The sequence below is a fragment of the Salmo salar genome, chromosome 27 (genome assembly GCF_965601325.2).
Source record: "Salmo salar chromosome 27, fSalSal1, whole genome shotgun sequence".
Taxonomy (NCBI): Eukaryota; Metazoa; Chordata; class Actinopteri; order Salmoniformes; family Salmonidae; genus Salmo; species Salmo salar.
The window spans coordinates 27,407,789-27,434,294 of record NC_138317.1 but is presented as its reverse complement, the minus strand read 5'-3'; the positions used below and the strand labels follow the sequence as shown (position 1 = coordinate 27,434,294).

Here is a 26,506-nt window from a genome sequence, read left to right as displayed (position 1 = left end):
GGGTGGGAGGGAGGGATCGATGACAGAAGAACAAGGGATATGACAATTACAATTTTTATGGAAGGCCATCATGAGGGTGAGGTGCTGCGCTGGTGCAGTAGGGCTGCTATAGTGTACTGTGGTTCTATCAAACTCTACAGTCAATGAAAGAAACCAACCTATAATACTTTTCCTCTAAACACTCACCATCAAGATGATGAATGATATTCTCCCAAATTAGCCACTAGTACTGTTAAGTTCCAGTGTTTCAGCTAGTTAGAGTATGGTGCTGTATTTCTTTTATACTTGTTGGTCAGTATCCAGTACTGTATCTGTGTGATGTCAATGTCACGTCCAACTCATTCAACTCTGAACACACACACACACAAAAAAAGGACACGTACACAGATCGATAGTTTCATATAAAACACAATGATTTGAGTATACTCTTCAGCACTGGTCAATAAAGCATACAGCAAGTGTGTAACAATGGTTAAATGACATCAAAATGACAGTCACATATGAGGACCTGTCCAATGTGAAGATTAGATTGGCTTCCATGACCACCTGTCCAGACATCTGTATGACCTTGACTGTTTCTTACTGTGGATCCATAATATGTAACTGTGTGTATTCATAAGGTAACTGGGGTCAAGGTGTGGTCTCATGTTTCTGCTCCCCGGCTGTGTAGGGCTGTGCTTGGAGGACCAGGCTGGGTCGGAGCTATCCCATCAGGCTGTGCTGGTGGGTCTGACAAGAGAAGAAGAAACTACATGAGCAGGAGCGTTCCAGTTTCATGAAGTTAGTGACCAGCGTTGGTCACCGCCTTTTAAAAAGTGGGTGGCATTATGGGGATAAAAACTGTCCGACTTGCACCTACATGTCAACTGCATGAACTTTATAAAATCCATGTGATCAAAGGCCATTGCTTGCATTGTGGAAGACACTATAGTCAATTAAGGTGTTTTTGCTTGACCACGCGAACATGACCAAAGCTGTGACTGAAACAGGGACCAACTTTGCTGAGATTTAAAAGACACAGTGGATACAAATGAATGTGATATTTGAAACCTTTCTAACCAATGAATTGTACAAATGTTTTCAGTTTGTGAGTGTGTGATACAGGTGGTAGAGACAAGTTTATTTTGACCTTATTAAGAAAAACTTTAAAACAATGGCAGCTATGTTGATTTGGGGCTTGCTGTTGGAAAACCACAACAATGTCCAACTTTTGGCTGTGGCAGATACACCTCCCCAAACTTCAATCGTCAACTTCCGTCTGCATTACTAAGTCAACATACAGTGCATTCGGAAAGTATTCAGACCCCCTTCCCCCTATTATGTTACAGCCTTTATTCTAAAATCAAAGCAAAAACAGTTTTTTAGAAATTGTAGCACATTTTTTACAAATAAAACACAGAAATACCTTATTTACATAAGTATTCTGAACCTTTGCTATGAGACTCAAAATTGAGCTCTGGTACATTCTGTTTCCATTGACCATACCTGAGATGTTTTTACAACTTGGAGTTCACCTGTGGTAAATTGAATTGTTTGGACATAATTTGGAAAGGCTGTCTATATAACGTCCAGTTAACAGTGCATGTCAAAGCAAAAACCAAGCCATGAGGTCGAAGGAATTGTCCGTAGAGCTCCGAGATAGGATTGTGTCGAAGCACATATCTGGGGGAAGGGTTCCAAAACATTTCTGCAGCATTAAATGTCCCCAAGAACACAGTGGCCTCCATCATTCTTAAAAATGGAAGAAGTCTGAAACCACCAAGACTCTTCCAAGAGCTGGTAACCCAGCCAAACTGAGCAATCGGGGGAGAAGGGCCTTGGTCAGGTAGGTGACCAAGAACCCGATGGTCACTGACAGAGCTCCACAGTTATTCTGTGGAGATGGGAGAACATTCCAGAAGGACAACAATCTCTGCAGCACTCCACCAATCAGGCCTTTATGATAGAGTGTCCTTATGGAAGCAACTCCTCAGTAAAAGGCACATGACAGCCCGCTTGGAGTTTGCCAAAAGGTACCTAAAGGACTCTCAGACCATGAGAAACTAGATTCTCTGGTCTGATGAAACCAAGATTGAACTCTGGCCTGAATGCCAAGTCTGGAGGAAACCTGGCACCATCCCTACAGTGAAGCATGGTGGTAGCAGCATCATGCGGTGGAGATGTTTTTCAGCAGTAGGGACTGGGAGGTTAGTCAGGCTTGAGGGAAAGATGAACGGAGCAAAGTACAGAGAGATCGTTGATGAAAACGTGCTCCAGAGCGCTCAGGATCTCAGACCTTTAACAGGACAACGACCCTAAGCACACAGCCAAGACAATGCAGGAGTGGCTTCAGGACAAGTCTCTGAATAGCCTTGCGTGGCCCAGCCAGAGCCCGGACTTTAACCCGATCGAACATCTCTGGAGAGACCTGAAAATAGCTGTGTAGCAACGCTCCCCATCCAACCTGACACAGCTTGAGAGGATCTTCAGAGAAGAATGGGAGAAACTCCCAAATACAGGTGTGCCAAGCTTGTAGCGTCATACCCAAGAAGACTCTGGGCTGTAATCGCTGCCAAAGGTGCTTCAACAAAGTACAGAGTAAAGGGTCTGAACACTTATGTAAATGTAATTTTTTGAAATGTATTCTACATTTGCAAAAACGTATAAAAACCTGCTTTTAACTTTGTCATAATGGGGTATTGTGTGTAGATTGAGGGGGGGGGGGACAATTTAATACATTTTAGAATATGGCTGTAATGTAACAATTTTGAAAAAGTCAAGGGGTCTGAATACTTTCCGAATGCACTGTAAACACCCTCAATATGTATGGGTACATTTTTTGTGAACATTTTCTAGAGGTAAGGGGCAGTGTGGGGTGAAGGTACTCACACATGCCGTTGGGAGCTCCAGGGTGTCGGGGGGCCATGGTGAGAGAGTTTCCCCCAGTAGGCATCATCTGGCTGGGCATGGACTGGCCTAAAGGAGAGGTGAGAGATGGATGTTACATATTTACCATGACATTCGCACACACATTGTGCGTGTGAGTACAGACCTGTGTGTTGTTGTGGAGTGTATGGTGCTTGCTGCTCTCTCTGCTGTAGAATCTTCATCTCTGCATGTTTCAGCTGCTCAGAGTGGAAACTCTGTCGCTCTGACAACAGCTGCTGACGCTGTTGCTCCAACTACACACACAGTGAGAGAGGGCCAGGGAAAGAGGGACACACAAACATTACATTTATAAGGAACCATTATGAAATACCCAAATGAATGTTTAGTAGCTTCCCAAACTAGATCCCAATTGGCTAGATGTAGATCTGTATACTCACAGCCTCTTTCTCTCGGTCCATGATGGTCTCCAGCTCCTCAAAGTGTCTCAGTTTGATCTCCAGCTTCTTCATCTGAGTCTCCACTAGCAGAGCCACCAGAGATTTGATCTTCCTCTCCTCTACCGCTGCTAGGTGCTAGAGAGAGAATTACTCTATTTGCTGTACATAAAATACAACACATTTATTTCCATGACAGACTGACCAGGTAAATCCAGGTGAAAGCAATGATCCCTTATTGATGGCACTTGTTAAATCAAGTGCCTTTGAATGGGGCATGGTAGTAGGTACCAGGCACACCGTTTTGTGTCAAGAACTGCAACACTGCTGGGTTTTTCACACTCAACAGTTTCCAATGTGTATTAAGAATGGTCCACCACCCAAAGGACATCCAGCCAACTTGACAACTGTGGGAAGCATTGGAGTCAACATGGGCCAACATCCCTGTGAATGCTTTGGACACCTTGTACAGTCCATGCCCAACGAATTCATGCTGTTCTGAGGGCAAAAGAGGGGGGGTGTAACTCAATATTAGGAAGGTGTTCCTGTTGTTTGGGATACTCAGTGTGTGAGTTATTTGATAACTTAGTTTCAACTTTAAAAAAAAATATGTTCACAAAAACGGGGAGAGAGAGTGTGGTTGATTGGCTAGGTCCTAAGTTATGGCTGTAGTGACAGGCCAATAGAAAGAAAAAAAAGTGGGGGAAAGGACAGTTTAATGGACAGAAGACAGGGATTGGCTGATGGGTGGGGTAAGTGAGCAGCGATGGGGTGGTTTGAGGGTCGTGGGCGGGGCTTACCTTGGCCTTAGTAGCAGCGGCGCCTAGAGCAGCAGCTGCTGCCGTGGTAACGGTCCCATCTACCAACTCCAGCTCTGCTAGTCTCCTCCCTTCATCCCGCTCTACTTCCCTCCATCGCCCCGCAATCTCATCCTTCTCCCCTCGGTCTAAAAGAGAGGAGATAATCTATAACTTACATCATCACACACCATCTTGTCTTTAAAAATAGAAATTAGACACACACACCTGTCTCGCAGTTCCCTCCGCTATCGCCGTCTCTCTCCTCTGTGACTGTCATTTCAGCATTCTCTCTCTTAACTCGTTCTCCCTCTACTGATCTCTCTCCTCCACTGGGCTCTAGAACCGTCTGTCTATCCGCCTGGAACACACACAATCATCACCCACTGACAATCAGATTCTCAGAAACACCAGAGTGTAAATTCCTGTCTCACTTCTTCTGACCCCACAGGTCACTTCCGGTCTCACCTGCAGAGGCTGCTGGGAGCCAGACTCCATCTTCTCACCATCCATCACATCTACAGGGAAGAAGAGGGAGGGATAGAGTTTATTTAACCTTTATTTAACTAGGCAAGTCAGTTAAGAACAAATTCTTATTTACAATGACGGCCTAGAGAGAGAGAAAGTGTGATGGAAAGATTCTCCACTGCAGTGTTAGAGGGTTGAGGAGTGTGTGTAATATATACACAGTACCAGTCAAAAGTTTGGACACACCTACTCATTCAAGGGTTTTTTCTTTATTTTCACTATTTTCTACATTGCACAATAATAGTGAAGATATCAACACTATGAAATAACACATATGGAATCATGTAGTAACCAAAAATGTTTAAACAAGTCAAAATATATTTCATATTCTTCAAAGTAGCCACCCTTTGCACACTCTTGGCATTCTCTCAACCAGCTTCATGCTTCATGATGTAGTCACCTAGAATACATTTCAATTAACAGGTGTGCCTTGTTAAAAGTTAATTTGTGGAATTTATTTCCTTCTTAGTGCATTTGAGCCAATCAGTTGTGTTGTGACAAGGTAGGGGTGGTATACAGGAGATAGCCCTATTTGGTAAAAGACCAAGTCCATATTATGGCAAGAACAGCTCAAATAAGCAAAGAGAAACAACAGTCCATCATTACTCTAAGACATGAAGGTCAGTCAATCCAGAAAATGTGTGCAGTCGCAAAAACCATCAAGAGCTATGATGAAACTGGCTCTCATGAGGACCGCCATAAGAAAGGAATGCCAAGAGTTACCTCTGCTGCAGAGGATAAGTTCATTCGAGTTACCAGCCTCAGAAATTGCAGCCCAAATAAATGCTTCACAGAGTTCAAGTAACAGACACATCAACAGTTCAGAGGAGACTGCGTGAATCAGGCCTTCATGGTCAAATTGCTGCAAAGAAACCACTACTAAAGGACACCAATGAGAAGAAGAGAATTGCTTGGGCCAAGAAACACAAGCAATGAACATTAGACCTGGTGGAAATCTGTCCTTTGGTCTGATCAGTCCAAATTTGAGATTTTTGGTTCCAACTGCTGGACTTTGTGAGACGCAGAGTAGGTGAACGGATGATCTCCACATGTGTGGTTCCCACCGTAAAACTTGGAGGCGTGATGGTGCTTTGCTGGTGACACTGTCAGTGATTTATTTAGAATTCAAGGCCCACTTAACCAGCATGGCTACCACAGCATTCTGCAGCGATACGCCATCCCATCTGGATTGCGCTTAGTGGGACTATCATTTGTTTTTCAACAGGACAATGACCCAACACACCTCCAGGCTGTGTAAGGGCTATTTGACCAAGAAGGAGAGTGATGGAGTGCCACATCAGATGACCTGGCCTCCACAATCACCCAACCTCAACCCAATTGAGATGGTTTGGGACGAGTTGGACCACAGAGTGAAGGAAAAGCAGCCAACAAGTGCTCAGCATATGTGGGAACTCCTTCAAGACTGTTGGAAAAGCATTCCAGTTGAAGCTGGTTGAGAGAATGCCAAGAGTGTGCAAAGCTGTCATCAAGGCAAAGGGTGGCTACTTGAAGAGTCTCAAATATATTTGATTTGTTTAACACTTTTTTGGCTACAACATGATTCCATGTGGGTCATTTCATAGTTTTGATGTCTTCACTATTATTCTACAATGTAGAAAATAGTCAAATTAAGAAAAACCCTTTAATGAGTTGGTGTCCCCAAACTTTTGACTGGTACTCTATAGCTGCCGTGTTTCAGACTCCTACCTGCCTTCTCAGCCTCATTGAGTGCAGGGAACTCCAGAACCTTGTCAGCTTCCTCACGCACACGACAAAACTCCTCTACAGAGAGACAGAGACCGGGTTAACACAAACACAAACACACACACACACACACACACACACACACACACACACACACACACACACACACACACACACACACACACACACACACACACACACACACACACACACACACACACACACCCAAAGCAGCCTTGGCGGCGGCGGAGGCAACTCGGGGATCAACCACGGACGCCAAGAACGCCACGGTGCTCATCACTGGATTCTCTGATTGGCTGAAAGGAACGGGCTGGTAGGCCAATGGGCCAAGAGAGGAGGCGGAGTCCTCCAGATAAGGGTCTTCTATTGGTAGGCGCAGGAAGTGGAGGATGCACTCGTCCTGGGTACGAGACCCCACGTGTTCTGACACCTTGTTCCAGTCATCTCTATAGACCTCTAACGCCTGGGATGGAGGGGGAGAGAGAGATAGGGGCGGAAAAGAAAAAGAAAGAGGAGAATAAGAGAGAGATAGGCATGAGGGAGAAAAGAAGGTTATTGGCCAGATAACATTTTTTTGGTACTTATACTTGTATTAGTTTTCAAGCATAGGTTTACAGTACAGCAATTCATCACAGTTGTTGTTATGTTGCTACCATGCTGTTGCCATGTGTTGCTGCCTTGCTATGTTGTCGTCTTAGGTCTCTATGTAGTGTTGCGTTGTCTCTCTTGTCGTGATGGGTGTTTTGTCCTATATTTATATTGTATTTATTTTTAATCCCAGGCCTCGTCCCCGCTGGAGGCCTTTTGGTAGGCCGTCATTGTAAATAACAATTTGTTCTTAACTGACTTGCCTAGTTAAATAAAGAATAAAATAGAGGTAGTAGAAACAACATTATCAGCATCATCATTATTGTCCAGCTCCTCAACTACCCTGAGTCAGCCCATACCCGTTTCCAACCATTGCGGAGTATCAGTACTGTATCTGTGCAGTCAACTAGTAGAATTAGTGTTTGTGAAGTAAATATGGTGGTTCTCATTAAGGTTCTGCTCTTCTGAGATACAGGCAAGTACACAGCAAACCAAATAACTCTACAATTAAACAACTAAAGGAAATACAATATTTAAAAAATAAATCAAATGATCATATGGTTAGTTGCTTTGAGACTAATGAGTTATGTCTACAGGAGCTGTTCCCATCTTTTTTCACATACATGTTTGCAGTTTCATTTTATGGGTGATCTTTTCCATTAAATACATTTCTTTCACTCTACAAGTCCATTCTTCCATAGTAGGAATGTCCTTATTTAACCTCTAGGGGGTGTGGGACGCTACAGTCCCACCTGGCCAACATCCAGTGAAATTGCAAAGCGCCAAATTCAAAAACAGAAATACTCACTATAAAAATTCATGAAACATACAAGTGTCACACATCGGTTTAAAGATGAACTTCTTGTTAATCCAACCACGGCGTCAGATTTCAAAAAGACATTACGGCGAAAGCAAACCATGCGATTAGCTGAGAACAGCGCCCAGCAGACAAATCATTACAAACAGTAACCAGCCAAGTAGAGGAGTAACAAAGATCAGAAATAGCGATAAAACTAATTACTTACCTTTGATGATCTTCATATGGTTACACTCCCAAGACTCCATGTTATACAATAAATGTTCGTTTTGTTCGATAAAGTCCCTCTTTATATTCAAAAACCTCAGTTTTGTTGGTGCGTTTTGTTCAGTAATCCATTGGAACAAAGCGCGGTCACAGCATCAAAAAAGTACCATAAAAGTTCATAGAAACATGTCAAACGATGTTTATAATCAATCCTCAGGTTGTTTTTGTCATAAATAATCGATCATATTTCAACCGGACAATAGCTTCGTCAATAGAAAAGGAAAAACAAGAAAGGCGTGCTCCCGGTCACGCGCAGGACTCATGTCTGGAAATTTCCACTGACCTCTCATTGAAAGTGGTGTTTCGCCCTAATTTTTCAGAGTAAAAGCCTGAAACAATGCCTAAAGACTGGCCACATGTAGTGGAAGCCATAGGGATCGTGAACTGCGTCATACGTCTTTGTATGGTGGATAGGCTTTCAATGGAAAAACAGACATTTCAAAATAATAGCACTTCCTGGATGGATTTCCCTCAGGTTTTCACCTGCCATATCAGTTCTGTTATACTCACAGACATTATTTTAACAGTTTTGGAAACTTTAGAGTGTTTTCTATCCAAATCTACCAATTATATGCATATCCTAGCTTCTGGGCCTGAGTAGCAGGCAGTTTACTTTGGGCACGCTTTTCATCCAAAATTCCGAATGCTGCCCCCTACCCAACGAGGTTTAACCAATGTGCTGTAATACATTTCTTTGAAGCAGACAGGAGTATATTTAATAGGTTCTGAAATAGGTTCAGGGATAACTAATTAAGTATGGCACTTGTTGGGTTTTTTGCCAGGAAACATTTAAATACATTGTTTACAGAGACCAAAACATCATTCCAGAATTTCATTATTCTATGACAAGACCAAAAAATGATGTAGGTAGACAATTCCCCACATTTTCTCCAGCATTCATTGGTTGTTTCTGGTCTTCACCATTCTGTCTGGAGTTAGAACGTACCTACTAATGATATTCCATTCATACTCTTTCCATATGAATGAGTGTAATAATAATAATATTCAATGTTCTCAGATTCAGATTCCCATTTGCACTTAGTTTGCATAGTATTGTTCTATGTCATGACAGCAATAGATTGTTATAGCTGTGTTATTTGTTTACTACCAGTTGTCCTTTTCTGAGTATTGATTAGGTGTTTTTCTATGGGTGGTGTATAGACTTGGTGTACAAATGAAGTAATGATCACCTTTGAAAACCTGAATCTAGTGATAATGGGGTGAAGTCAGTAAGATATACAATACCAGTGAGGGGTGATGAGCCATAGGCTGATGGAGACTGTGTTGTACTTCCTCCTAATCTGGAGCAGATGATTGGACTACAGGTTCTTACTGTCGATCTTCTTTCCCAGAAAAGGTCTTACTGCTGTTGCGTATTGAACACCATAGATTTTTACTATTTTCGAGCCATCTAGATTCAGATTAATGTTTTATCCAAGTAATCATTAGTTGCGATTGTGTGACCCAGTAGTACCACGTAAAGTTTGCTAACCCTAGGCCACCTGATTCCTTGGCAGTTGGAGTGTTTTGTACCTCACCCTCTGTTTTTTACATTGCCAAAGAAACATTAAAATTAGACGGTCAAATTGTTGAAAAATTGATTCTGGGACCAGAATAGGTTGTGTCTGAAATGGGAAAATATCTTTCTGATATGATAGTGTTGTAGTACTCGAGTCCAGGAGTCAGACTTGACCCGGAATCAAGTCACAATTTTCGAGACTCGACCAGTGATGACTCCGACTAGTGACTTGACTACATCACTGAGTAGAGGGAAGATAAACAGAGATGATTGTCTCACCTCCAACAGTAGGAGGGTCTCCTGTTCTGTCCAATCCCTTCCTGAACTGGCTCCTTTACTCTTGGGGTGTTTTCTGGCATACAGGTCTGTTCTGAGGCCAAAGTTCTGAGAGTCTGAGGGCTTCTCTACACTTCTCTCAGGGAAGAATAACATCTGCTGGGAGGACGACACCTGGAGGGGGAGAGAGAGATGGATGGAGGGGTAGAGAGAGAGAAGGATGGATGGAGGGGGAGAGAGAGAGATGGATGGGGAGAGAGAGATGGATGGATGGGGAGAGAGAGATGGATGGGGAGAGAGAGAGATGGATGGATGGGGAGAGAGAGATGGATGGATGGGGAGAGAGAGATGGATGGGGAGAGAGGGAAAGATTTGAGAGGATCAAAACAAGAATACAGGCTGTCAATTTGTACCTTATATATATATATATATATACACACATTTTTTTTCTTCAATTTGCTGGTTTCGAACCACGGACTGTAGTGACGCCTCTTGCACGAAGATGCAGTGCCTTAGACTGCTGCGCCACTTAGGAGCCAAAAAACATAAGTGTGTGTGTTACCTGTAGTGGTCTGTGCTGCAGCGGGGCCAGTCCTGAGGGTGTATCAGCCAGTGTGTTGAAGTGAGGGGTGGGAGGGGGTCCCATAGGGAGAGGTCTGCTTTCTGCATCCACCTGGTAGTTCACTAACCCCCACTGCTCCAACAACGCATGAACCCTACACACAGTTACAATACACACAGTTACAATAAACACTGTTACACAACACACACACAGTAAGTGGTGGTTTAAACTTCATAGCACACCTCATGACGGCGCAGACGTCTCCTGTCAGGTTCCGTCTGCAGGAGGTGGAGCTGAGGTACTCCTGGGGGTTCAGCCGGTACGAGTCAATCATGAAGTTACGATATGCCAGGTATCTACACACACACACACATTGTGCTGATTTATTCATTATGTCTCTGAAGGGGTACAATCATGTCTGAAGAAAACAGCAGGGGTCCAAGCACTGAACCCTGAGCAACACCTAAAATTGTTACTCACATCTCTGGAGATTTGGACTTGTTCTGTCCGTTAAAGAACTCTGGAAGAGCTCGTTTCTCGATCTGGTGAATACTGGAACATATACACACAGTTTGGTTTAAAACAGACAACACTCATTTTGAATATATGTGCGTGTGTCTGAGAGGGTGACGTGTGTGTACTCACCAGTTATAGTTGAACCAGGCGGTGTAGGACGGGACGATGATGTGGTGAGTTTGTTCTGTGATGTTGTCTTCTCCATCTGACAGACGCAGCCCCTCTCTGCCCTCCTCATCCTCCTGCACGCACACACATAATTGGTATATCGGTGTGTAGGGTACAGACACACTAAATTCCTCATCAAAATTAGATAATTCAATAAAATTTTTGCAGTTCTAATTGTATTGTTACCCTTCCACCAGGAAGCAGAGAGTCGTCCTCAATTTCATCTGAAGAAAAGAGTGGGACGAGTGGAGAATGAGTTATAACCACACACACACACACACACACACACACACACACACACACACACACACACACACACACACACACACACACACACACACACACACACACACACACACACACACACACACACACACACACACACACACACACACACACACACACACACCCCCGCCCTCCCTCTCTCTCTCTCTCTCTCTCTCTCTCTCTCTCTCTCCCTCACACTCACCCAGGTCAGTCATCATCCCTCCCTTGACAGGAGTGTTCTCACTGTCCTTCTTTGGGTTCACTGCAGACAGAGAGACACAACAAGTAAACATCTGTCTGTGTGTGTGTCTGTGTGTGTGTCTGTGTGTGTATGTGTACACTTGTACCATTCTTAGGCAGTATAATTTCTTCCATATTAGGGACAGGTGTTGGATCCTCCATATCTTTAGTCAGATCCTCCTCTACCTCTTCCTCTTCCTCCTTTGGCCCACGCCTCTTAAACCCACCACTAGGGAGAGAAGGCAGGGTTATAGAGAGAGGGCCAATAGGTAGAGAATAGGGGTTAAAAGGAACAAATATGAAAATTCCATCAAGATTGAGCTAGGGGTGGAAGAAGAGACAGAAACCTCACCTCTTCTTTCCTCCTTTCTTTTTGCCATCGGAAGAAGGAGAGGGGGAGCGTCTTCTCTTCTTCACTGGAGTAAACTTACGGTCCTGATGGAGGAAGAGAGGGAGGGAGGGGGGAGAGACAAGTGATGATAGATATACCAACTAAGAAAGTGCTCACACAGGCCTGTTAAAAAAAGACAGAGGGAGAGCAACACACACACCACAAGCACACAACTAGCCCAGAGCCACAGGATCTCACACATACACACACACACCTGTTGATCTGTGACATGGACTCTCCGGCGGAGGATGAGAGGAACGTTTCTGTCATCTACCAGGTAGTCTTCTTCGTTCATCCACTCATTATACACCTCTGTATCCAACACCCAGCCTGCGTGCACCTGTACACACACACGCGTATTCATCACTTGTGAGAAATAGTCATAGAACTCTGTGTGTGTGTGTGTGTTCTTACCCTCCAAGGTCTGTGTGGATGTGGAGGTTCCTGCACCTCTCCCTCTACGTCACTGGAGGACAGCCAGCTATCGTAGCTACAGGAAACAAACAGTCATACACATGATTATGGAGGGTGTGTGTGCGTGTGTTAGGGTTGAAAATGTTTCCGGTATTTTACAAAATGTTCCATCCTGAGAATAAATCACTTTTCTCACATGTAACCCAGTATTTTCCACCAAAACCGGAAGTGTCATTCAAAAGCATTATAAGGCATATAAATAGGCATATGTCTGGATTTGATTAGTATTTTTTAGGGATCCCCATTAGCTGTTGCCACGCACACAGCAGCTACTCTTCCTGGGGTCCAAACACATTAAGGCACTTACATTACGTATAAAACAGTACAGCATATAACATTATTACACCACTACATATCCACAATACAAAATGTTTATACCACCATACAACAATATCACAATGTGTGCATATGCATGCGTCTGTACCTTTGCGTGTGTCTCTTCACAGTCCCTGTTGTTCCATAAGGTGTATTTTTACCTGTTTTTAAAATCTGATTCTACTGCTTGCATCAGTTACCTGATGTGGAATAGAGTTCCATGTAGTCATGGCTCTATGTAGTACTGTGCGCCTCCCATAGTCTGTTCTGGACTTGGGGACTGTGAAGAGACGTGTGGCATGTCTTGTGGGGTATGCATGGCTGCCCTGTTTCGGAGCCAACTGCAATATTCCTGCAAAGTCCCTCTTTGTGGCACCTGACCAGACTCTGAACAGTAGTCCAGGAGCGACAACACTAGGGCTTGTAGAACCTGCCTTGTTGATAGTGTTGTTAAGAATGCAGAGTAGTGCTTTATTATGGACAGACTTCTCCCCATCTTAGCTAATGTTGTATCTATGTTTTGACCATGACAGTTTACAATCCAGGGTTAGAGCTTTGATCGGAAATTCAAGCCTGATGCTACCTGAGCCATACATTAAATACATTTTATGAGCCATACATTAAATACATTTTATGAGCCCTATATTAAAAGGCATTTAATGACCCCAAGCCCACATGATTGTGCCATTATCCAATACATCTATGATATAAGCTACTGCACATTACGCACAACAGAAAAACATAAAATCCCATAGATGTACCTAGATATATGCTCTCTTGGGTAAATAAGTTAAACTAGCTCCAGTAGGCTAATCTTTTTGACTGTGGACTGTATTATATGGACTGGAATTGTTCAAACCACGATAAAGCAGGGAGAGAACATGCGATTCTGGTGCAGCACATGCGGCCTACAAAGTTACAAGTATAGGCTAGCGAATTTGATTTTAATATTTGAATAATTAGTAGGCTGACGCATATATACCTTTGATAACGTTTCCCCATGTTATTAGCCTACCTTCTATTTCTTTCTCTATTGTTGCTTCATTCCTTCCTCCATTTCAACAGTTAAATGAAATAAGTTTGGTTGTCCTCATCTTCATCATTCTAATGACATCCTTGAATAATATAGGACTAGAATTAGATGCAGAAGGCTTTCACTTCTCTTCAGGAAGATGGAATGGTTGTGTGTCTGAATAAATAACTTCTACAGCCTACCAGCATAGCGCTTCGCTCTTCTTTCAAACTACCTGTGAGTTCTATTGGCTGCTGTATAAAACATTCAGCAAACAAGGGCATCCATCCCTCTTCAAATAGTCTATTGGTATAAGAAATTATGTCCAGCAAGGTATTGTAGGTAGCTTTTCCTGCATGGGATTCCAAGAGCTGAGTTTTTTTAAGGTGAGAGGCCAGCGGAGCACGGGTGCGTGCGTATTGCGCAAGAGACAGAGGCTATAAGTTCGAAGCTTATTATGCATAACCAATCATTAATTAGCTAAATATAAGGCTAATACTGCATGGAATGTATAACCTGAAAGAGGTAGTCTAGGACATTGATATATATATATATATATATATATATATATATCAATCTAGAACAGGATGATCTATTTTGGATGCAATTTGATTGGAGTTGATAGAAAGACAGAGTGCTCGCGCGTGCATTGATTTAAAGCAACGATATTCGAGTGAGGCTGTTTTAAAACTCTGCAGCTGTAATTAAAAAATTATAATCTTTACAATTAAAATATAAGGTTGCCCCCGAAAGCCATGCTTTTCCTATAAATAATTTATTATAGTTTACCAGTTTCTCAGTTATTTAACCCCGGAAAAGGGAGTGGTATTGGCGGTAAATCCTGGTAAATCTCGGTAACTGGGTTCCCACCATTCAACCCTAGTGTGTGTGTGTGTGTGTTACCTGTCAGGGTGCCTGCCCCAGTGCACCAACACATAGTTGTCCTTCCGCATGACAGGGCGCACCCACTCCCAATCTGGAAATAAGGACACACAAACACACACCAACGGTCAAAAACTAAGAACAGAACTCGCAAAAATACTTAAACTGTGAATTTGGGTCAAAGCTGCCAACAGGCTATGACCCACAAAGATCCTATTAAATGAGTTACAATATGCAATTGTATGCGATGACCCCACACACACACACACACACACACACTGACCTTGGTCTGTGACAGCTGGACGGGGGTAGATGTGGTGAGAGGCTTGGATTCTGTCCTCAGTCAACGAACCCTGAGACAGACAAAGAACTACATTACCCATCAGCTGAGACAAACTACATTACCCATCAGCTGAGACAGAACTACATTACCCATCAGCTGAGACAGAACTACATTACCCATCAGCTGAGACAGAACTACACTGCCCATCAGCTGAGACAAAGAACTACACTGCCCATCAGCTGAGACAAAGAACTACACTGCCCATCAGCTGAGACAAAGAACTACACTGCCCATCAGCTGAGACAAAGAACTACACTGCCCATCAGCTGAGACAAAGAACTACACTGCCCATCAGCTGAGACAAAGAACTACACTGCCCATCAGCTGAGACAAAGAACTACATTGTCCATCAGCTGAGACAAAGAACTACATTGTCCATCAGCTGAGACAAAGAACTACATTGCCCAACAGAGATAACAGCCCAAGAGAGAAAACCACAGCCCCCATGGCAAAATTACATAAATCTTCCTTCCTCCCCCTGCTCTCCATCTATCTTCCCTTCTTGCTGCCCTCCCTCCCTCCCTCACCTGGTGTTTGGTGATGATGTCAGCCAGTCTGCTGTTCAGGTTCTGATCCACCTCCTGGTCCACATACACGACGGGCCTCGACAGACAACTATTCTGGACCAGGGTCTTCTCCAGAGTAGTAAACATCTCTACGTTACGGTCCATCCTGGAGGAGTTCTGTAGGTCAAACCTTCTCCTGGGGGAGGAAGAGTACCCATGCAGGTTACCAAGCAGGCCCCGAAACAGGACGTTGCCAAAGGTGTCACTCACCAGCCCTGTCAGAGGGAGGAGATAGGAGACAGGGGATGGGGGCTAGGAGGTAAGTGATAGGGGATAAGATTTGTCACTCACCAACCCTGATCAGTCTTGAACTTGTAGGCAGTGCCAAGGATGTGGCACAGCCCGCCTCCTGGGCGCAGGTCCAGGAAGCACTGAGACTAGAGAGGAGCACACACACAAAAATACCAATAATGGGGCCGGAGGAGATGGCTGCTGTTTTACGGGCTCCTAACAAATTGTTCTATTTTGTGTTTTTTTCACATTATTTGTAACTTCTTTTGTACATAATGTTTCTGCCATAGTCTCTTATGACCGAAAAGAGCTTCTGTTCATCAGAACAGTGATTACTCCCCTCGTACTGGACAAAGATTTTTTCTTTAATAAGTTGGACGCGAAGGATTTACTCCAGATACCCGACAAGGCCCAAATCGCCGTCATTCGTGTGAAGAGAAGACGCAGATACAGGGGACGCAGGTCCGGGTGCCTTGTGAGAATTTGTCGGCGAGTGTCCTATTGGCCAACGTGCAATAATTGGAGAATAAACTGAAGGAGCTCCGTTCAAGACTATCCTACCAACGGGACATTAAACTGTAATTTCTTATGTTTCACCGAGTCGTGGCTGAACGACGACATGGATAACATACAGCTGGCTGAGTTTTCTGTGTATCGGCAAGACAGAACAGCTGCCTCCGATAAGACAAGGCGTGGCGGTCTGTGTCTATTTGTAAATAATAGCTGGTGCACAAAATCTAATATCAAGGAAGCCTCTAGTTTTTGCCCGCCTGAGGTAAAGTATCTTATGATAAGCTGTAGACCACACTATTTACCAAGAGAGTTTTCATTTGTATTTTTTGTAACTGTCTATTTACCACCACAAACTAATGCTGGCACTAAGACCACACTCAACAAGCTGTATAAAGCCATAAGCAAAAAATAAAATGCTCATCCAGAGGCAGCGCTCCTAGTGGCCGGGGACTTTAATGCAGGGAAACATAAATCTGTTTTACCTCATTTCTACCAGCATGTTACATGTGCAACAAGAGAAAAATTAAACTCTAGACCACCTATACTCCACACACAAAGACGCGTACAAAGCTCTCCCCCGCCCTCCAATTGGCAAATCTGACCATAATTCTATCTTCCTGATTCCTGCTTCAAAGCAAAAATTAAAGCAGGAAGCACCAGTGACGCGCTCAATACGGAAGTGGTCAGATGACGCAGATGCTAAGCTACAGGACTGTTTTGCTAGCACAGACTGGAATATGTTAATCCGATGGCATTGAGTAGTATACCACATCAGTCACCAGCTTCATCAATAAGTGCATCGATAATGTTGTCCCCACAAGTACATACTAGAGGTCGACTGATTATGATTTTAAAGCCAATACCGATTATTGGAGGACCAAAAAAAGCCGATACGGATTAATCGGACGAGATAGATAGCGAGATTATAAGAAATCCCGCTATGCCCTCAATCTATCTAAAATAATGACAATTACAACAATACTGAATGAACAATGAACACTTATTTTAACTTAATATAATACATAAATAAAATCAATTTAGTCTCAAATAAATAATAAAACATGTTCAATTTGGATTAAATAATGCAAAAAAACAGTGTTGGAGAAGAAAGTAAATGTGCAATATGTGCCATGTCAAAAAGCTAACATTTAAGTTCCTTGCTCAGAACATATGAAAGCTGATGGTTCAATATTCCCAGTTCCTCAATATTCCCAGTTAAGAAGTTTTAGGTTGTAGTTATTATAGGAATTATGACGCGTCGACTATTTCTCTCTATACCATTTGTATTTCATATACCTTTGACTATTGGATGTTCTAATAGGCACTTTAGTATTGCAAGCCTAATCTCGGGAGTTCATAGGCTTGAAGTCATAAACAGCACAGTAAATCAAGCATTGCTAAAAACTGCTGGCAAACACAGTAAAGTGCTGTTTGAATGAATCCTTACGAGCCTGCTGCTGCCTACCACCGCTCAGTCAGACTGCTCTATCAAATCATAGACTTAATTATAATAAACACACAGAAATTCAAGGCTTTGGTCATTAATATGGTCAAATCCGGAAACTATAATTTCGAAAAAACCAAACGTTTATTCTTTCAGTGAAATACGGAACCGTTCCATAATTTATCGAATGGGTGGCAACACAAAGACTAAATATTGCTGTTACATTGCACAACCTTCAATGTTATGTCATAATTATGTAAAATTCTGGCAAACTAATTACAGTCTTTGTTAGGAAGAAATGGTCTTCACACCGTTGGCAACGAGCCAAGCGGCCAAAACTGTTGCATATACCCTGACTCTGCTTGCACTGAATGCAAGAGAAGTGACACAATTTACCTAGTTAAAAGTGTTATAAAAATGTTAGCAGGCAATATTAACTAAATATGCAGGTTTAGGCATTGATGTTTATGGTTAGGTACATTTGTGCAACGATTGTGCTTTTGTTAAATCATCACCCGTTTGGCAAAATTGAAGTAGGCTGTGATTCGATGATAAATTAACAAGCACCGCTTTGATTATATGCAACGCAAGACAAGCTAGTTAACCTAGTAATATCATCAACCATGTGTAGTTCGTGATTGTGAAGATTGATTGATTGTTTTTAATAAGATAAGTTTAATGCTAGCTAGCAACTTACGTTGGCTCCTTGCAGCCACAAGGTCCTTTTGATGCTGCACTCGCGTAGCAGGTGGTCAGCCTGCCACGTGGTCTCCTCGTGGATTGCAATGTAATCAGCCATAACCGGCGTCCAAAAAGGGCGATTACCAATTGTTATGAAAACTTGAAATCGGCCATGCCGATTAAAATCGGTCGACCTCTAGTACATACCCCAACCAGAGCCATGGATTACAGGCAACATACGCACCGAGATAACGGGTAGAGCTGCCGCTTCAAGGAGAAGTACTCTAACCCGGACGCTTATAAGAAATCCCGCTATGCCCTCAGACGAACCATCAAACAAGCAAAGCGTAGATACAGGACAAAGATCGAATCCTACTACACCGGCTCCGACGTTCGTCGGATGTGGCAGGGCTTGCAAACTATTACAGACTACAAAGGGAAGCTCAGCCACGAGCTGCCCAGTGACACAAGCCTACCAGACAAGCTAAATGACTTCTATAGGCGCTTCGAGTCAAGCAACACTAAAGCATGCATGAGAGTACCAGCTGTTCCGGACGACTGTGTGATCACGCTCGCCGTAGCCGATGTGAGCAAGACCTTTAAACAGATCAACATTCGCAGGGCTAGACGGATTACCAGGACGTGCACGCCGAGCATGCACTGACCAACTGGCAAGTGTCTTCACTGACATTTTCAACCTGTCCAAGTCTGTATAACCTACATGTTTCAAGCAGAAAACCATAGTCCCTGTGCCCAAGAACACTAAGGTAACCTGCCTAAATGACTACCGACCCGTAGCACTCACATCTGTAGCCACGAACTGCTTTGAAAGGCTTGTCATGGCTCACATCAACACCGTAATCCCAGAAACCTTAGAGACACTCCAATTTGCATACTGCCCCAAAAGATCCACAGATGACGAAATCTCGATTGCACTCCACACTACCCTTTCCCACCTGGCAAAAGGAACACCTACGTGAGAATGCTGTTCATTGACTACAGCTCAGCATTCAACACCATAGTGCCCTCAAAGCTTATCACTAAGCTAAGGATCCTGGGACTAAACACCTCCCGCTGCAACTGGATCCTGGACTTCCTGATGGGCCGCTCCCAGGTGGTAAGGGTAGGCAACAGCACATCTGCCACGCTGATCCTCAACAGGGGGGCTCCTCGGGGGTGCGTGCTTAGTCCCCTCCTGCACTCCACGTTCACCCATGACTGCGTGGCCAAGCACGACTCCAACACCATCATTAAGTTTTCTGACGACACAACGGTGGTAGGTATGATCACCGACAACAATGAGACAGCCTATAGGGAGGTCAGATAACTGGAAGTGCGGTGCCATGACAACAACCTCTCCCTCAACGTGATCAAGACAAAGGAGATGATCGTGGACTACAGGAAAAGGAGGGCCGAGCACACCCCCTTCTCATCGACGGGGCTGCAGTGGAGCAGGTTGAGAGCTTCAAGTTCCTTGGTGTCCACATCACCAACAAACTATCATGGTCCAAAGACACCAAGACAGTCGTGAAGAGGGCACGACAATGCTCAGTCCCCCTCAGGAGACTGAAAAGATTTGGCATGGGTCCTCAGATCCTCCAAAAGTTCTACAGCTGCACCATCGAGAGCATCCTGACTGGTTGCATCACCGCCTGGTATGGCAACTGCTCGGCAAGGCACAACAGAGGGTAGTGCGTATGGCCCAGTACATCACTGGGGCCAAGATTCCTGCCATCCAGGACCTGAATACCAGGCGGTGTCAAAGGAAGGCCCTAAAAATTGCCAAAGGCTCCAGCCACCCTAGTCATAGACTGTTCTCTCTGCTACTGCACGGCAAGCGGTACCAGAGTGCCAAGTCTAGGTCCAGAAGGCTTCTGAACAGCTTCTACCCTTTAGCCGTAAGACTGCTGAACAGATAATCAAATGGCTACCCGGAGTATTTGCATTGACCCCCATCCTCTTTTTTATGCTGCTGCTACTCGCTGTTTAATATCTAGGCATAGTCAATTTACTCCTACCGACATGTACATATTACCTCAATTACCTCAACTAACCTGTACCCCAGCACATTGACTCGGTACCAGTACGCCCTGTATATAGTCTCGTTATTGTTTTTTTATTGTTGCTCTTTTATTTTTTTTACTTTGGTTTATTTAGTAAATATTTTCTTTCTTAACTCTTATTTTTCTTAAAACTGCATTGTTGGTTAAGGGCTTGTAAGTAAGCATTTCACGGTAAGATCTACACCTGTTTTATTCGGCGCATGTGACAAATAAAATAAGATTTGAAACCCAAACATGGGTGGTTTCCACCAGCTGGTAATTGCAGGCTTTTGGCCGCTAAAATAAATTTAAAGACAAATTAAATCATAGCCGGCCAAATTGCCCAGGGCTGCCTATCATACATCCCAATTTCACGCTTCAGCACCATTCTCTCACTCTTATACTCTGCCTTGCATGCATCCGCCTGCTGCTGAAGAGAGAAAGAGCGCTAGAGAGGAGCCTTGGGCTACTGTTTATTGCGAGGATGTAGGCCTTTTGCACTGAAGTAAAACGAAAGTTAGTGCATGCCTATAGTGAAAAGTCTACAAGGGGAATGTCCTCTGTATGGACAAGTTTTAATATTGTATTGGACATATTATTATTGGACAGATGAGAAGAACGTTGGCGTGGCCAAATGCAGGCTACTGTGCAACTAGCTATTCAGGTAGGATGCAATTTTGGAACTTCAATTTGTGTTTTTTTTTCATATTTATAATTATTTGCTTTATCATTATTGTATATCATTGTATGCCTATTTATTAATCTAAACCAGTTCTTTAAATAAGCAAAACGTGTTTTGTTTGATTCTGTTGAGAAATTGTCACTTGCTAAATTAAGTCCGATCTGTCTTTTTAATTGTGTTCTCCGTATTTAGTTTAAGGTTCTAAGTAGGCCTGTTGTAAAATAAATATCATTAGCCTACTGCTGTCATTTGTTGGGTACAGTAGGCACTAGCCTTTCTTGGTAATTGCTGCAATATAGAGTAAGTAGCCTGTTCAAAAATGTGTGAAGTTTTAAACCAGTTCGCAAGTGTTTTGTTTCATTCTGTTCCAACTGTAATGTTGTGTTTGCCACAATATAATATCCTACTCGTATTTTCCCTACAAGCAATGGCTTGACTTACTTTGATATGACATGATCTTCCTGTCTGGGTTGGTGCACCCCCTTGGGTTGTGCCGTGGCGGAGATCTTTGTGGGCTATATTCGGCCTTGTCTCAGGATGGTAAGTTGGTGGTTGAAGATATCCCTCTAGTGGTGTGGGGGCTGTGCTTTGGCAAAGTGGGTGGGGTTATATCCTGCCTGTTTGGCCCTGTCCGGGGTTATCGTCAGACGGGGCCACAGTGTCTCCCGACCCCTCCTGTCTCAGTATTTATGCTGCAGTAGTTTATGTGTCAGGGGGCTAGGGTCAGTCTGTTATAGCTGGAGTATTTCTCCTGTCTTATCCGGTGTCCTGTGTGAATTTAAGTATGCTCTCTCTAATTCTCTCTCTCTCGGAGGAGGACCTGAGCCCTAGGACCATGCCTCAGGACTACCTGGCCTGATGACTCCTTGCTGTCCCCAGTCCACCTGGCCGTGCTGCTGCTCCAGTTTAAACTGTTCTGCCTGCGGCTATGGAACCCTGACCTGTTCACCGGACGTGCTACCTGTCCCAGACCTGCTGTTTTCAACTCTCGAGAGACAACAGGAGCGGTAGAGATACTCTGAATGATCGGCTATGAAAAGCCAACTGACATATACTCCTGATGGGCTGACCTGTGGCACCCTCGACAACCACTGTGATTATTATTATTATTATTATTATTATTATTATTATTTGAACCTGCTGGTCATCTATGAACATTTGAACATCTTGGCCATGTTCTGTTATAATCTCCACCCGGCACAGCCAGAAGAGGACTGGCCACCCCTCATAGCCTGGTTCCTCTCTAGGTCTCTTCCTACGTTCTGGCCTATCTAGGGAGTTTTTCCAAGCCACCGTGCTTCTACACCTGCATTGCTTGCTGTTTGGGGTTTTAGGCTGGGTTTCTGTACAGCACTTTGAGATATCAGCTGATGTAAGAAGGGCTTTATAAATAAATGTGATATACAGTCGAAGTCGGAAGTTTACATACACTTAGGTTGGAGTCATTAAAACTCGTTTTTTCAACCACTCCACAAATGTATTGTTAACAAACTATAGTTTTGGCAAGTCGGTTAGGACATCTACTTTGTGCATGACAAGTAATTTTTCCAACAATTGTTTACAAACAGATTATTTCACTGTATCACAAATCCAGTGGGTCAGAAGTTAACATGCACTGAGTTGACTGTGCCTTTAAACAGCTTGGAAAATTCCAGAAAATGATGTGATGGCTTTAGAAGCTTCTGATAGGCTAATTGACATCATTTGAGTCAATTGGAGGTGTACCTGTGGATGTATTTCAAGGCCTACCTTCAAACTCAGTGCCTCTTTGCTTGACATCATGGGAAAATCTAAAGAAAATCAGCCAAGACCCCAGAAAAAAAAAAAATTGTAGACCTCAACAAGTCTGGTTCATCCTTGGGAGCAATTTCCAAACGCCTGAAGGTACCACGTTCATCTGTACAAACAATAGTACGCAAGTATAAACACCATGGGACCAAGCAGCCGTCATACCGCTCAGGAAGGAGACGCGTTATGTCTCCTAGAGATGAACGTACTTTGGTGCGTAAAGTGCAAATCAATCCCAGAACAACAGCGAAGGACCTTGTGAAGATGCTGGAGGAAAAAAGTACTATGCATCTATAGCCACAGTAAAACGAGTCCTATATTGACCTAACCCGAAAGGCCGCTCAGCAAGGAAGAAGCCACTGCTCCAAAACCACCATAAAAAAGCCGAAGAACACCATCCCAAACATGAAGCACGGGGGTGGCAGCATCACGTTGTGGGGGTGCTTTGCTGCAGGAGGGACTGGTGCACTTCACAAAATAGATGGCATCATGAGGAAGGAAAATTGTGTGGATATATTGAAGCAACATCTCAAGACATCAGTTAGGAAGTTAAAGCTTGGTCGCAAATGGGTCTTCCAAATGGACAACGACCCCAAGCATACTTCCAACATTGTGGCAAAATGGCTTAAGGACAACAAAGTCAAGGTATTGGAGTGGCCATCACAAAGCCCTGACATCAATCCTATAGAAAATCTGTGGGCAGAACTGAAAAAGCGTGTGGGAGCAAGGAGGCCTACACACCTGACTCAGTTACACCAGCTCTGTCAGGAGGAATGGGCCAAAATTCACCCAACTTATTGTGGGAAGCTTGTGGAAGGCTACCTGAAAAGTTTGACCCAAGTTAAACAATTTAAAGGCAATGCTACCAAATACTAATTGAGTGCATGTAAACTTCTGACCCACTGGGAATGCGATGAAAGAAATAAAAGCTGAAATAAATGATTCTCTCTACTATTATTCTGACATATCACATTCTTAAAATAAAGTGGTAATCCTAACTGACCTAAGACGGGGAATTTTACTAGGATTAAATGTCAGGAATTGTGAAAAACTGAGTTTAAATGTACTTGGCTAAGGTGTAAACTTCCGACTTCAACTTTACCCTAATAAAGCTCGGAATCTTTTGTGAAGGTTTGTGGTGTGTCTATTTGCCCATTATACTGCAGGCCTATGATATGAAGGCTGTACGCACTTGTGCTCCAACTGACTCCGACAGTTGAACTTGATGTGAGGAAGAATGTTTTATGTCTACCAGAGTCAGTCCTATAATCTAACAATAATGATTCATTTAAAAAAATTCTGATAAAAAAAATAGGAATTAGCCTCCTTCTGTACGCCAATATCTGTATAGCAGGTGCAGTAGCCTATCTGACAAGGATAAAGAAATGCATTTTGGTGTTGTAGCATGCCACCGGCATGTCTCTCTCTGGGGCTAGGCCGAAGCTTCTCTTAGTTTATATTTATTTTTAAATAAATAATAAAGATAAAATGAAGACAGTGGACACCTAAGCCTATAGACCTATGCATGCAATGCCCTGATGCATTTAGGTCTCAAATCGCTGTGAGGTGGACAATTATTGTTTTAGCAAAGTAAAAACCAATAGGCTAAAGTTTTGCACATGCTACACATCGAAACAGAAGGAATATTTTTTTTGTTTTGTTAAATTATAGGCTGTTTTTAAGGACACGTCAATATGGCTCATTTAGCCAATATCCCTTGTTTATTGATGGAAAATGTAATCGTTTGAAGAGGCAGCCTTGAAAATGTTCATCTTGTCTTTCGTGTCATAAATAATCCTTGGTTCCTGCCTGTGCTTGGTAAACATATGAGGGGCTGACATGAGGCCATCCTTAGGACCATCTGGCCGAACGCCCATGATATGTTCTATAAGTTAAGATAGGATACGATTCCAGACACATGCAGGAACCAACCCTATGAACCATGCCTATGTAACTTGTCTGTTTAAGCAGTATATAACAGATCTAATGGGACTGCCGAGGGAGCTAACTTCAGATCAGTACTTTATGCATCTAAGTTTGACTGTGACCTCTCCAGCTTGCTGTAAATAAAGAATGATTAATTTAAGATTGACTTCAGGTGTCCCTGGTGATAATTTCCACGACACATACAATGCATATGTCCGGTAAATTAAAATCTTCCAGGGTCACTTGTCCTTACAGAAACCCTAGTGTGTTTGTGTACTCACCGGTAGTTTGGTGTGGGTACGGATTTCGGCCCGTCTGCCGAACACTTCCTCCTGGAACTGAAGCAGCTGAAGGGTGAGGGAGGCTAGAGCCTGGCAGGATGGAGAGTCTGCCTGCACATACTTCGCACACAAACACACCATCAGTAATGCAGAAGGACATCTGGTATAGCTTGAGCATCTTGCTACATCGTACAGCCCACAGCAGTCACTACTCTAGGAAATATGGAGCACAAAACTAGCTATATAGTGTTTTAACGGAGTAGGTCACAGTCAAACTTAGCAGCTGCAAACATACATACCTAGCAAGCTAATTACAATGTTACTGTTTGCAGATTATAAACAGTTGCTATTGTACAGGGGTGGGGTAAATTCAGGCAGTACACTGGAATTCGAATTTGGTTTACTTTCTGAATTGAAATTGATCCCAACCCTGCTAATGTAACGCAGTTAGCTAGCTAACGTTAGCTGCTAGCTTACTTGCTTGCAATCTTGCTAGTTAGTTAGTAGTAGCTTCCAACCTCGGGCAGTTAGCTAGCTAGCTAAGGCATACAGCAAATGTATTTAATAACTTACTTTAGTTAGCTAGTTAAGTAGCGAGAGATTGCTAAACTAGCTAGCAGTATTCATCTTGTCAACAATAGTTAGCCGCTATGATAACTAGCCCTTGGTTACCAATGTAAATACTTAGCCGCTACGCTAGTGTTAGCTCACGCACCTTTTTGTAGTGCTTCCCGATCCACTGTCGCACCGTCTCGAGCTGAACCAGGGAGTCGTGGCTCTCCCAGTACCTCGCGGACGGACTCCCGTCTTTTTTCCGCTGTGCTGTGGTGGTATGTGGACTCTGGCTGGTCCCGGGAGTCCCGATGTTGGGTCCCCCAGACGTTGTCGCCATAATAACGGGTGGAAAACTAGCCCGCTCAAGAGCTGTAGCTGTAAATCAGCAGGGTTGCCAGGGGTAGCCAAAATGTCTTGCAAAATAACCACTTAAAACCCGCCCTCAAGGCCTGAAAACTTGGCCAAAAAATATTTTTCGCAACAAGAGACGAGTTGCCACATTTATCCAATAGGTGATTCCATTATAACAATCTAAATACAACTGGTAAAATTGCTTTACCATGTTCTCTGCATTTTCTCCTTTGTTATTGGTTCATAACACCAAATAATTTAATCTGAACTATTGATAGTGAATGGTTAAAACGTGTTTTTTTTTTTTTCTTCAGTTTGCTTTTTGGCTTATTTTATTCAATAAAACATGCAAATTCATGTGTGGCTGCAGGCAGGCAGATGCCTCAGTCATCCATCCCTTTGGAGCAAGATGGATAGGAAAGAGAGAGGAGATCCATCATCCATTAGGTCCAGTAGG

At 43.4% G+C, this 26,506-nt stretch overlaps 1 protein-coding gene across 1 annotated transcript; it reads right to left on the bottom strand.

Annotated features, from left to right (window-relative positions):
* Positions 1 to 390: 390 nt before the first annotated feature.
* Positions 391 to 26,131, bottom strand: smarcc1b (SWI/SNF related BAF chromatin remodeling complex subunit C1b). Its single transcript, XM_014178244.2, has 26 exons — positions 25,859 to 26,131; positions 25,144 to 25,263; positions 15,847 to 15,932; positions 15,517 to 15,691; positions 14,930 to 14,999; positions 14,668 to 14,740; positions 12,378 to 12,453; positions 12,178 to 12,303; positions 11,925 to 12,007; positions 11,680 to 11,801; positions 11,535 to 11,594; positions 11,252 to 11,289; positions 11,027 to 11,139; positions 10,862 to 10,933; positions 10,624 to 10,737; positions 10,382 to 10,535; positions 9,823 to 9,993; positions 6,557 to 6,815; positions 6,335 to 6,409; positions 4,568 to 4,617; positions 4,328 to 4,460; positions 4,103 to 4,248; positions 3,306 to 3,440; positions 3,032 to 3,161; positions 2,869 to 2,955; positions 391 to 729 (listed from the first exon to the last, which is right to left on the bottom strand). The coding sequence occupies exons 1-26, from the start codon at positions 26,033 to 26,035 to the stop codon at positions 644 to 646; spliced, it is 2,931 nt and encodes a 976-aa protein (XP_014033719.1). The 5' UTR covers positions 26,036 to 26,131; the 3' UTR covers positions 391 to 643.
* Between the last annotated feature and the right edge of the window lie 375 nt (positions 26,132 to 26,506).